Source organism: Siphateles boraxobius, unplaced genomic scaffold (genome assembly GCF_051911475.1).
Source record: "Siphateles boraxobius isolate OS27281-9 unplaced genomic scaffold, OSU_SipBor_1 22, whole genome shotgun sequence".
Classification (NCBI taxonomy): Eukaryota; Metazoa; Chordata; class Actinopteri; order Cypriniformes; family Leuciscidae; genus Siphateles; species Siphateles boraxobius.
This window is the reverse complement of record NW_027508833.1, coordinates 40880539-40893522: the sequence shown is the minus strand read 5'-3', so window position 1 is coordinate 40893522 and position 12984 is coordinate 40880539. Positions and strand designations below refer to the sequence as shown.

The 12984-nt window shown below is 39.9% G+C and overlaps 1 protein-coding gene across 2 annotated transcripts in view; it reads left to right on the top strand.

Annotated features, from left to right (window-relative positions):
* Nucleotides 1–12984, top strand: part of cdin1 (CDAN1 interacting nuclease 1) — a 122712-nt gene that overhangs the window by 23540 nt on the left and 86188 nt on the right. The window contains exons 3-5 of one of the 2 annotated variants that reach the window (XM_077240171.1): nucleotides 7737–7782; nucleotides 9321–9385; nucleotides 12407–12467. In XM_077240171.1, the coding sequence (XP_077096286.1) occupies nucleotides 7737–7782; nucleotides 9321–9385; nucleotides 12407–12467 (172 nt within the window). The remainder of the gene's footprint in view (nucleotides 1–7736; nucleotides 7783–9320; nucleotides 9386–12406; nucleotides 12468–12984) is intronic. The other variant, XM_077240172.1, reaches the window with a different exon arrangement.

Below are 12984 nucleotides of genomic sequence, written 5' to 3'. Positions count from 1 at the left end.
CATTTTTGGGTTTGATCAGTGAAATATCTTTAATTTTAATAATATGACGCTCTACTGTCAGTCCAAATTCACTCTAATTTGACTCATATTTATTTGAACGGTGTGTAATCTTAGGTTTATCTCCTCACTCAAGACCTTCAGACCGTTTCCCCGTCGAGCAGATGCAGATGTGTGTGTGTGTCGATGTACGTCACATTCATCATAGTTGACTGTTTCTCTTCGTGTGGATGGAGGCGAGGCAGATGTTCGTTTGCACTTATCTGCATGTGTAATTAGGACAATTTGCATATGTGGAGCAAGAACACAAGCTTTTGCTTTAGTGATAAATATTGACTCAAGGGAAGACACGACTATCACACACTCGGACACACACTTTACATCCACAGATGTCATGAAGTTCACTCACAGTTTTGAACTAAGTTTACTCCTGCTAATAACAGTTCTGACATGAAATGCTTTTCTAAAGTCATTGTGAATGAAATGAGCGTTCGTCTTGACGGATGTGACGTGCAGATCTCGAGCGCTCATTATTATCAGAACATATGACGAGCCGGCGCTCCATTAGCCAGGTGGCATTCATTAGGTTAATTGCTGCCATTTCTGATTATTAATAGTTTGTGAAAGTGACACGCTTGGAAATGGGTCCGTCCATGATTAAAGACTTTAACCAACCGGTGTTGTTCCGCTTATAATTTATTATTTTCTTTTGGTGGGTATTTACTTTTTCCGTACTTGTTTTTGTTTTTTGTTTTTGAGGAGCGTCTGTAATAAGTGAATTTCCCCGGTGTGGGAATAATAAAGTCTACAGAACCTAAAGGTGCAGAGTTTGGCACATTGTGCATATTAATGTCAGGACGGGTAATTATGCTGATAGCGGCTGATTCCCAAAGCGCTCTTGTGTTTCCAGACCTTCTGTTTTGTCATGTTGGGAATGACGAGCTGTAGGCCATCTTTCTCTGATGACCTTCTAATGAGCCTCTGTATTTCAGATCACCGCGATGAAGTCAAGTCTTCGTTTTTATGAAATATCAGTGCAGATCATCATTATAGTGTTAATGATCTTGAATCAGAATAAGTTCCTCTTGCAGCATCTCTTCTCTGATGATGTGGGCGGGGCTATAACCTGTCACTCATATGAGATCAGCCAATAGCAAACCACAACCATCCAATCAATTCCCCACAGACACAATCAAGCCCCGCCCACATCTGTTCTTGATCCAGGAGTATTTCACTCGGATATACGACACAATAGAGAAGAAAAGACGAGTTTAACTTCCCTTTCATGGCGACTGATGAAACGCTGGCTACACGTTTCCCTCGGTTTTCGAGTTTATGGAATATGAATGTGTTTTGTAGCGGTTCTGTGTCGACTCAGCTAATGCTTTAACGAAACAGGATTCTGTGTTTCAGCGGATGAGTGTATTGATGTTTATATTTTGTTTGTGTACTGCAATATTCCCAAACAGGAGCCAGGCCTTTCAGGACATTCACGTGTGTGTTCCTGTGACATCACTTGATGATGTTTGATTTGATCAACAATTACTTTTGAATTATGACGCAAGTCTCACCCAAATCCGACCTCATGTTGAGGAAGATCCTAATCAATCTTTTAGTCTGTGCAGTTTTTAGTTGATGTGTGAACAAAACTTCACTGAACATTATTTGTAGCTCCTGCCATCCAATAATAACAGTAATCACAATAATCACAATAATCTTTGTGCTTTGATACTATTGACAAATTCTGTCTTCATCAGAATCTGTTTCAGCACAAAATTTAGTCAATAAATGTGTGTTTGTTTGTGTCTCTTTAATGTGTGTGACAGATCGTTGTAGAACTGATCATCTCTTCATCTTTAATACTAGTTAGTATTAACTAATTGAAAGATGTATATATATATATCTATATATATATATATATATATTCAACCCAAGCGTTAAACTGACGTCATCAGAAGAAACGGCATTGCAAAGCGGAAGCAAATGTTCAGATTGTGATTAAATATTACCACGACAAAAAATTAGTTTTTTGTGTATTAACTTGCACAGATTAATTGTTCACCACGAGACTAGTAATGTGCGTTTAGAAAGTAAATGGGGCCAATTTTGATTTCATGACGACGACTTTAAATATTTGGAGTATAAACATAATTATGTAATTAAAAAGTTATTATTATAACATTATTATTATAAAACCTGCCTTATGTGCCCAATTTAAATGTTTGTATACAAATTAGTTGTTTAAAAATGGATGTGTTTTGTACCTGATATATATCCGAATGAATCGATATTGAATCAAATTGAATTAAAATGGGATTGAATCAAATCACAAGCTCATCAAAATCAAAATGATTCATGCAATTTGTGTCACTGCTCAGCCCTAGTATTAATCACACTGCTTTATGGATTATTGCTCGCATTGTACACCAGTTGCATGATGCAAAACACAAAATGAGTATAACTGCATTAGCAATTAATTTGCATTTATTTTCAATGCTGGACAAACCCTGAATGCAATGTGATTGGTAGGGCTGGGTATTGGCAAGGGCCTCACGATACGATACATATCACGATACATGGGTCATGATACGATATATCACGATACGATACATATCACGATACATGGGTCATGATACGATATATCACGATACGATACATATTGCATTTTTTTTAAAATCCAAAATGTAAAAAAAAAAGAGCTCCACCTGGGGTTTTCAGGTATGTGCATCACATTATATTGATAACTCAGCAGACAAAAAAAGTATATGTGAGACAACTGGACGCGAGAGAGACCGGTGTCTGCGCGCGAGAGAGACCGGTGTCTGCGCACGAGAGAGACCGGTGTCTGCGCGCGAGAGAGACCGGTGTCTGCGCGCGAGAGAGACGGGTGTCTGCGAGTATTTTAGTATTTTAAGTATTTTAAGTATTTTAGTATTTTGAGACATTGGCCGTATATGTGAGACAACTGGACGCGAGAGAGACCGGTGTCTGCGCGCGAGAGAGACCGGTGTCTGCGCACGAGAGAGACCGGTGTCTGCGCGCGAGAGAGACCGGTGTCTGCGCGCGAGAGAGACGGGTGTCTGCGCGCGAGAGAGACCGGTGTCTGCGCGCGAGAGAGACCGGTGTCTGCGCGCGAGAGAGACCGGTGTCTGCGCGCGAGAGAGACGGGTGTCTGCGCGCGAGAGAGACGGGTGTCTGCGCGCGAGAGAGACGGGTGTCTGCGCGCGAGAGAGACGGGTGTCTGCGCGCGAGAGAGACGGGTGTCTGCGCGCGAGAGAGACGGGTGTCTGCGCGCGAGAGAGACGGGTGTCTGCGCGCGAGAGAGACGGGTGTCTGCGCGCGAGAGAGACGGGTGTCTGCGCGCGAGAGAGACGGGTGTCTGCGCGCGAGAGAGACGGGTGTCTGCGCGCGAGAGAGACGGGTGTCTGCGCGCGAGAGAGACGGGTGTCTGCGCGCGAGAGAGACGGGTGTCTGCGCGCGAGAGAGACGGGTGTCTGCGCGCGAGAGAGACGGGTGTCTGCGCGCGAGAGAGACGGGTGTCTGCGCGCGAGAGAGACGGGTGTCTGCGCGCGAGAGAGACGGGTGTCTGCGCGCGAGAGAGACGGGTGTCTGCGCGCGAGAGAGACGGGTGTCTGCGCGCGAGAGAGACGGGTGTCTGCGCGCGAGAGAGACGGGTGTCTGCGCGCGAGAGAGACGGGTGTCTGCGCGCGAGAGAGACGGGTGTCTGCGCGCGAGAGAGACGGGTGTCTGCGCGCGAGAGAGACGGGTGTCTGCGCGCGAGAGAGACGGGTGTCTGCGCGCGAGAGAGACGGGTGTCTGCGCGCGAGAGAGACGGGTGTCTGCGCGCGAGAGAGACCGAGTTTGTGCGCTCTTTTAGACACACTCGCATATTTTTTTTTTAAATATCGATACTAGAGGTTGAAATATCGATACACTATCGTGAAAAAAAAAATATCGCGATGGTTAGCTGTATCAATATTTTTGCACAGCCTTAGTGATTGGTTCATTAATAGTGTTTGAAAGCAGAAAATGTGCAGTGTATCTCTCAGGACCTTGTGGTGAAGCGGGTTTCATCCCGATGAAAATGCATTTACTCATGCGAGATTCAGACCTTAAACTGAGTCTAAACAAGCCCATATTTCAAAGTTCAGCCCATTGTTTGACAGGGATCTGTTTTCACAGATATTAAGGGCAGTTTACCTCACTTTAAACTCAACAGGCTAAAGATTTAGCAATTAGGGCCTAATCAGGATCATTATGTGCGTAATCCATCTGAAGCGTAGCAGATGTGTGAGTGTGTGCTGGTCAAGGCCGGTGTTGATGTCATCACGGGACGCTCGCTCGGCTGTGTTGTTGTAAATGTAGCCTGTGACTGGAATGCTCTCTGATCTTCACGCTGTTTTCTTCTCTTTGTTCACCCAACAGACTGACTGCTAATACTGACCCAGCAGATTGTGATTGCATGTTTTTCAATATTTTTTGTTGGTCGATTATTGGTTGTTTTTCTACATCACATCGCCAGCCCAGATGATTAACATAACTGGTCTAACTGCTCCTTCACTAGCCTATGTTTGGTTTGGATTGGTTATGTTTTTTTTTTCTCTTTGTTCAAGTTAATCAAAAATAAAAATGTATGCATGCATATCGATCTGAATATTTGAAAAGCTTTCAGTACTCATTTCCTGCAGTATCAATACATTGATTACACCTGCTAGTAATGTTTTAAGTAATGTATGTTCATAAATCTGACACAAAAAAGCTTATATGACTGCCACCGTTTAAATGATTATATTTCAACTACAAATTAGAGTTGAAACATAACTAAATAAAAAACGCCTTGATAAATAAATAAAAAACGCCTTTGTGTGCAATTTAAAGTTCCCCTGTGGTGAAAGTCCAGCTTTTAAAGTTGTTTATATGTCTATATGGTGTTTTTAATATGCTTTAAGACAAACCATGTGTAAATTCATAAGTCGACAGCATTGCTGAGTATTTTCTCCTTAAAACTGCAGTGAACCAAAGACAGTCTCAAAAACACGCTTTTAAATCGCTGGTGTTTCTGACGTCACAAACTACCTTGTAACCAATCAGATCAACGTGTGATCGTCAACGAGTGGATCTCTGAGTGAGTGAGTGGAGGCGGGGCTCATTTGCATATTCATAGAACCGCGCATACTAAATGAGGCAAGGGTGTCGAGTTACATTCAAGATATTTTGAGGCACGAATAATATATTTTTAAAGGAAAAACTATTAAATATGTAATTTTTGAGAAGTTTTAAAGGATAAAATGATTGAATAACAGGGGGACTTTAAAGGTTTAGTTTTAGTGTCAATTTAATAAATTTAAATAATTGATTGGTTATTTAATACTTTTTTGTTTTTGGTGTCTGTAAATTTTATCCCACATTTTTTTGAAAATGATATCGAATATCAATATTTTTCAAGGTATGGCAGGGCTCAGGCTGAGTTCATATTCATACAGTGAGAAACATTTAAATTCACTGCAGAATTATCTGTTGTAAACCACAGATATCAGATCAAACAGCGCTGATGTGGAAACCAGGAGAAACATCGTGCCATGAACAAACGTTATAGAAGGCTTTATGGCCACAAATCATCAAAATTCACCATGGATTTAATGTTGACAGTCAGAATGTTATTTCATTACTCATCTCATGATGAGTACTTTTTGTATTGAAGTAGGATGTATATAAAGTGTTTGTGTATAAAGTGTTTGCGTGTTATAAAGTTAGAATTGTGAGATATAGACGCACAATTGCGAGATATAAATTTGCAGTTGCGTGTTATAATGTCAGAATGTTATTACATTACATACATTAATTTCAAGCACTTTTCAAAGACTTTCCAGTGCTCCTAAATGATATCCAATTAATGTTATTTTTAATGTGATGACCAAAAACCTTATTTGTTCATCCTTCAAAGATTGTCCCCATTTGTAAAACCAAAAGTTTCAAGATGTAGGAAAACTAATACTTTTATTTACAAATAAAGACACAAAATTGCCACTATAACCAGTAGATGGCGGCAGAGGATCACTTATTGGCTTATGAGTCATTTCAACTTTGTAATATAGTTTTTTCACACGTTTTTATCAAAGTCGGCACTTTTTGTATTGAAGTATGAAGTAGGATATATAATGTGTTTGCGTGTTATAAAGTCAGAATTGTGAGATACAAACTCACAATTTATTGCACAAGTTTATATCACTCAATTCTGCGATAAAAAGACATCTCGCAATTGTGAGAAAAAAGTCAGAATGATAAAGTTTTTATTTTTTATTCTGTGGTGGAAACAAGCTTCCATAGATATAGCTTTTAAAGTCAATAATATAAATGACAACTTTTCACTCTGTGCTAAACTTTCTTACACCATCAACAATTATTAATATTTAAAATCAGTTGAATGAAGTGAAAAAAACAACAGTGTTGTATTTCCAGAACATGCTCGCATGAGAGACTCAAATGGCGTGGAAATGCTTTGGGTTTTAGCTCATTCTGTCCAATCAGGGCCGAGAAGAAGAGCTCCCGTGTAATATTGTGCACGTAAGGCGCTGTGTTTTCCAGCCCAGGCGTTTGACATTGAGCGCTGAGTCCTTTGGGATCTGCAGATCTCCTGCCATGAAAGTTTCCTTTTTCAAAGCCCATCAGTGAGAAGGTTCCCCGATATCCCATCATCCCCAGCTGCCCATGACACTCAACCAATGCATGGAAATAGCCATTCTTATCATTCATATACACGCACAAGCATGCAAATAAACACGCTTGTATGATTTTGAAAAAATGTAAAAGGCCCACTTTATAGTAAGTGGCTTTAAGTACTATGTGCTTGCATTGAAAAATAAGTACAAGGTAAGTTATTGTGTTGATGTTGTGTTGTAAAACACTTGTGCTGCTGTTGAGGAGTGATACGGCTGAGGTTTAAGGGTGGGTTAACAGTGTCATTACAAATCTAATTACATACATTAATTACATGCAGGTATTTTCAAAATATAAGTACAATTTAAAACATGCATGTACACAATAAGTCCCTCCAGGATCGCTTATATTCTGGTGTCTCTATTGTCCTGTGCATTGGGTTTCAGCACCAAGTCCAAGCCTGTTCATTTACACACACAATGTAGAATCAAATTTAGCATTTTAATCATTTTTTGTAAACCTTTTATCATATGTCCTGGAGTATCGCAATAATATCGTATCGTGAGTTCAGTATCGTGATATTAGGGTATCGTTACACTCCTAATGTAATACTATAGAAATTGCAAATTTAAGGTGTGACTATTGGACAAGAAATGCTCATTGGGTCACAGAAACAGGCAGAGAAAGAAGAAGATATGAACTGCTGAAGGTGAAGAATCGTGTGTGAAACATCAGGAAGCCTTTATTTCCCAGAACCGCCTCCGAGTCTCCCGAAGTACAAGGTCATTCTCCCCGGTCCAGCGTGTGCTTTTGTTCCCGTGATAGAGTGAACGCACGAGGTCTAAAGGTGTGTTGTTCACCTGACACAACAGCCAATCATACGCGAGGACACTTATATTCCTCTCGTCACACAGATCCTCTCCTCCGCATGGAAGCGCTCATCCGAAACAGCTTCGCCACACTTGTTCCCGTGTTCCTGGAGATTACAGGCTTTAAAGCACTCCTCTCTCGCTCGCTCTCTCTCTTTGTCTGCGTGCAATGCACTCTGGTAATTAACTTTGTCCTTCTTTTATTTGTTCCAGTCTTCCCCCGTCCACTCTTCTGAGCATCTTCTCCCAGGAGTACCAGGTTAGAAGTTTTCCTCCTTTGTGTGGCCTGACAGCTGCCTAATTGAATGATGAATGTCCCCTTATTTCTGTGTAATTGAACTGCCAACTCTCTGATTGGTTTGGAGGACCCCCCCCCCCCCACACCACACCACACACCCCACACACACACACACACACACACACACAGTGGACCTCTGCCAACCCGGCCTCTCCATCTGTCTAATAACATCGAGCCGCTGCTTATTTGCCGGACCTGTAATAAATTATGCTAAACTATTATTATTCTGACAATAATAATTTCCCGGTGTGGCGCGGGTCCGTGTGCTAAATGTTAGCTGACTCGCGCTGTCGCGAGCGTTCTCCTCGTCTGACAGCGATGATGATCGATGGCCACTGTTACAGCGGCTCAGAATAGAGTCAGTCATCATCCGTCTGACAGCTGTCACTCATTCTCCGTGTCTCAGCAGAATCACTCCTGTAGTTTTTAAATAAGTTGTTTTTAAGCGTCCTCGGGTTAAGACGCCGTTACGAGAGAGGTTGTAGTTTAGAAGAACAGGAAATGAATGAGGCTGAAAGCACAGGGTAGTGAACGCTTCTACACACACGAATCAGTGTTAAAACACACACATCTGGTGCCAGACGCAGGGCTCATTGTGTGTTACAGTAATGCAGTGTAGTTATCTTTGCTGGAAATTACATTACGATTTTTCATGTTTTGAAAGAGTCTCTTCTGCTCTGCATTTATTTGATCAAAATACATTAAAAACAGTGAAATATTATTCCAGTGTAAATCATCTGTTTTCTATGTGAATATATAGTAAAGTGTAATTTATTCCTGTGATCAAAGCTGAATTTTCAGCATCATTACTCCAGTCTTCAGTGTCACATGATCCTTCCGAAATCACTATAATATGATGATTTGATGCTCAAGAAAGATTTATTATTATTAAAGATGTTGAAAACATATTTTTGAATCATATTTTTGTGGAAACTGTGATGTATTTTATTTTTTCAGGATTCTTTGATGAATAGAAAGTTCAAAAGAACAGCATTTATTTGAAATAGAATCTTTTGTAACATTATACTCGTCTTTACAGTCACTTCTGATCGGTTTAATGCGTCCTTGATGAATGAAAGTATTTATTCCCTTAAAAAAATTCCAAACTCAAAATGCCAAATGATTAATTTCCAATGAATGAATCAGTGTAAAAGTAAATCACATTATTAAACACTTGAGTTCAAAAATAAAGGCTCGAAACAGTCCATCTAAGTTTATAGATCCGAAAAGTTTGATTCTAGATCCGCGTCTGAGTTATAGACATATAAACACAACATCTTCCTCAGTGGTTTGGTTCTTCCTCTCACATGTAAATAACATCCAGTAGTCCTGCCCACCGATAGATCCAACATGCTAGTTAAACATTAAAACAAAGTGTTTTCACACACACACACAAACATTATACACCACCCTACATCCCAACACACTGACTGGGGATGTTTTGCATGATGGATATGTGCGTTTGCTTAGTTTACGTTGTGTGTGTGTGTGTGTTTCAGAAGAGGATGAAGCGCAGCTTTGTGAGACATCACATTCCTGACGTGGTTAAAGGATATTACCAGCGGTAAGAGATAACACGCATGCATCACTGATGTCTTATTCTAATACATTATGGAAAGTTAAGCTATTTTAAATTCACGTGACATCTTAAAAATGGAAAAATAAAGATTTTTCATTGGTGGTTTAACATTCACATACAGCTTATTCACAATACATAAAACACATAATACAACACTAATGTTGAGAATTATTCAATAAACCAGTTGACGGATGCGGCACATGATGTGCTCTTAGTGCTCGATAGCATCTCTGATCAAACACATTTAAACACATTAAAAATCATTTGCATTATTCTTATTTATTATGAGTATTTTTCACTGCTATAACAGTGCAGTGACGATGAAAACCCTGAAACAAGACAAATGGACGTGTGCGAATGAAAAACTCCTCTTCTTTGTGTAGATTTCAGCTCAGGTGCATCATGGGAAGCTTTAAACACTAGTGGAGGAATATCATGTGATGATGATTGTCCTTCATTATCTGCTCATTCATTTAGGTTTATAAGTCAATTAATAGTCTACATTTTCTTATTGAATAACATTGGTAACACTTTACAATAAGATTAATGAGTTAACATTAGTTAATGTATTAACTGACATAAACTAACAATGAGCACATTTGTTACAGTATTTATTCATCTTTGTTAATGTTAGTTAATAAAAATACAGCTGTTCATTGTTTGTTCATGTTAGTTCACAGTGCATGAACTAATGTTAACTAATACAACCTTTGATTTTAATAACGTATTAGTAAATGTTGAAATAACAAAGATGAATAAATCCTGCAACAAATGTTTTGCTCAATGCTAGTTTATGTTAGTGTTATGTATGTGTGTGTACACAATCAGCTTGAGTAATTGAAGCAGAAGCATTTCGATCTGAGGTCACGAGAGTAGAGACTGCAACTAATCAGAGCTGTGTTTCCCGAAAGCATCGTTAGCCAACTATAATCACGAGTTCTGTCGTTATCATCAGGTTAACGAGTCTGTGTTTCACGAAACTATAGTTCTGACCAACATTCGCAAACAGCATCGCAGAGGTGTGTGTGTGAGCGACAGATCTCGAGCTGCGGTTAGAAGAAGAGTTTCTCTTGACATGTGGACTCAATAAATCCTGATCTTTTATTGAGAATACATACAAATGTCATTCACGCAGGACTCGTACTTGTACGAAGTCTCGGAAAACCCTTGAAAACAGCCATATTTATGAAAAGGTACTTGAAAGTGCTTGAACTATTGATGGACTATAGGCTATATTAGAAAATAGTGTTTAATTTTATTGATAACACAATCTTTTCTCACCCGTCTGATATTGATATAGGGCAGGGGTTCTCAAACTTTTTGTGTGTGTGGATCACTATTTGTAATCAAGAATTTTTGCGGACCACCTCATAATACACATAATAAAATATGTCTACACACAGTCGCACCTGAATTAATCCGCACCTCTAAATAGGCTTACTAGCACTAAAACTACAACTGGTCATCACATCAGTACAACAGGCTTGTTAAAAGAAAGTTTACTGCACACAACGGCTGCCACATATTTTATTTATTTATTTACTCAAGCGCTCGAGGGCATAATCAGGATGGGGGTAGATGGGGTTGTTTCATGACAATTTAAAAAAAAATTTCATTGGTTGTTGCATTAAATCTTACCCAGATACAATCGTGCTATTTTCTGATTGGTTATTGTGTAGCTCGACTAACAACACCAGGGGAGACACGCTTGATTCCTGACGGGTCCATAGTTAGAGCGGCGCGGCCAGAGAAATTTTGGTAGCTGCGGCATATTAAATATATTATAAATAGTTTTTCTGCGTGAGAAATAAAATGTGTGGCGGGAGTGTGTGACAAAAGACCGAAATGAGTGACTGTCACACTCAATTGTGACACTTGATAGCCCTGATGAAGAACCTGTTGCTATCCACCGATCCATGTTGTGGTTCTAACGGCGCTGAACTTGAACGTCACGGCCGAGCGCCACTAGCCTATTTTAGTAAACACGAAATAACTTGACAATTTAATTTAAATTTTATGTCAATATAGGCCTACGTATTCTTTTTACTTTTTATTTTTTTATGGGAATTTCCTGGTAAAATGAAGGTAAAAAAAATATTATTTTATGTTTTATTTTGCCTTTCCACGGACCACCTGCAGTACCCTGACGGACCACTAGTGGTCCGCGGACCACAGTTTGAGAATTGCTGATATAGAGCCATTTCACATGGCTATGAGCGTGATATTGCTCATATTAATAATCAAGTATATGATACAGCTTTCATTCTTCAGGTCAATCATATTCATGGGAGAAAAAATCAGTTTGAATAAGAAAAGTGATATCTTTGTCGTAGTGTCCTTTCAATGGATACTATTCAATATCTGTATCTGTACGAACCCTGTTTACGTCTTTTAGTTTGTCGAGAGATTTAAAGTGTAGTTTTTGAAGAGTGTGCATGTGTGAGCGTGATCTAATGCGTAAGAACGAGTCTATGAGTGAATCTGGAAATAAAGCAAAATAACTGAGAAAAATGAGAAATAGTCCTCAGACGCCATATCCATAATTTATAGGATAATTCTAGCATTAACTCCATCTCACACAGATTCTTTACTCCAACACCTGTGTGACATCATTAACCAACGTGGTTGAACGACTAATTTGCGACAGGACGGTTTCGGGAAACATTCGTGACTCGCTAGTTGATTTCTTCAGCGATGTGTCGCACTGTGATAGTGAAGCACGAGTACAGCGCTGTACGGGAAACACACTCCTGATTGTTATTCTCCCAGACATCAAATAAAAGGATCTGGCGTTTGACAGCGTCGACAGGAGCCGGTGTTGTGCTTCTGGCTAGCTGAGATTCAGAGCGCTGGTGTGTCTGAGGGTTTGTGGTTTGGGTTAATGAACGGTCTGGGTGAGGCTGAACCCATCAGGGACTCTGGCATGTTCTGGCTGGTCTGCTCTTGTTGTCTTCTCTTCTCATTTGTTGACTTTCCTCCCCATTGTTGTTGTGTGTGTTAATGAAGGTACCGTAGCGAAGCCCAGACTCGTCCCTCAGACCCGGTTCTGCTGGAGCTCGCCAACCAGGTAATGAGCGCTTTCTGAGGTGTGCACAAATATAATTAACCCAAAAGATTCACTTGGAGTTTTCCCAGTCTGTTAGTACTTATAAAAATTGGACTAATGGTTCTGCCTATTAACCAATGATTTCGTGCAATTATCCTTCTTGGAAAAATAGTTCAGTGTTATTATCATAAGTGACGTTTATAAATGCGTCTGTGGTCTGTTATTGACACAGAGGTCAGTATCTCTATAGGAGAGCTGTTTACATCAAACCTTCGTTAAGCGCTGGCCATCGGCCGTGAATGATGTCACTGTTAACACTGACGAGTGAGAGGTGTTGACCCGCTCACACACTCATCACCTCAGTGTTTAACCATGTGATTCACACAGATCTCATGGGAAATTATTGCAGGAGCCTATAAAATCTGTTTCCTTTTTACCAAAATTCAGTTGTTTTTTACCATTTTAAATTTTCCTTGATTCTGTGTATTATAATGTAATGCAAATGTATTATCAAAAATGTTGGTAATCAAGTCAGTGC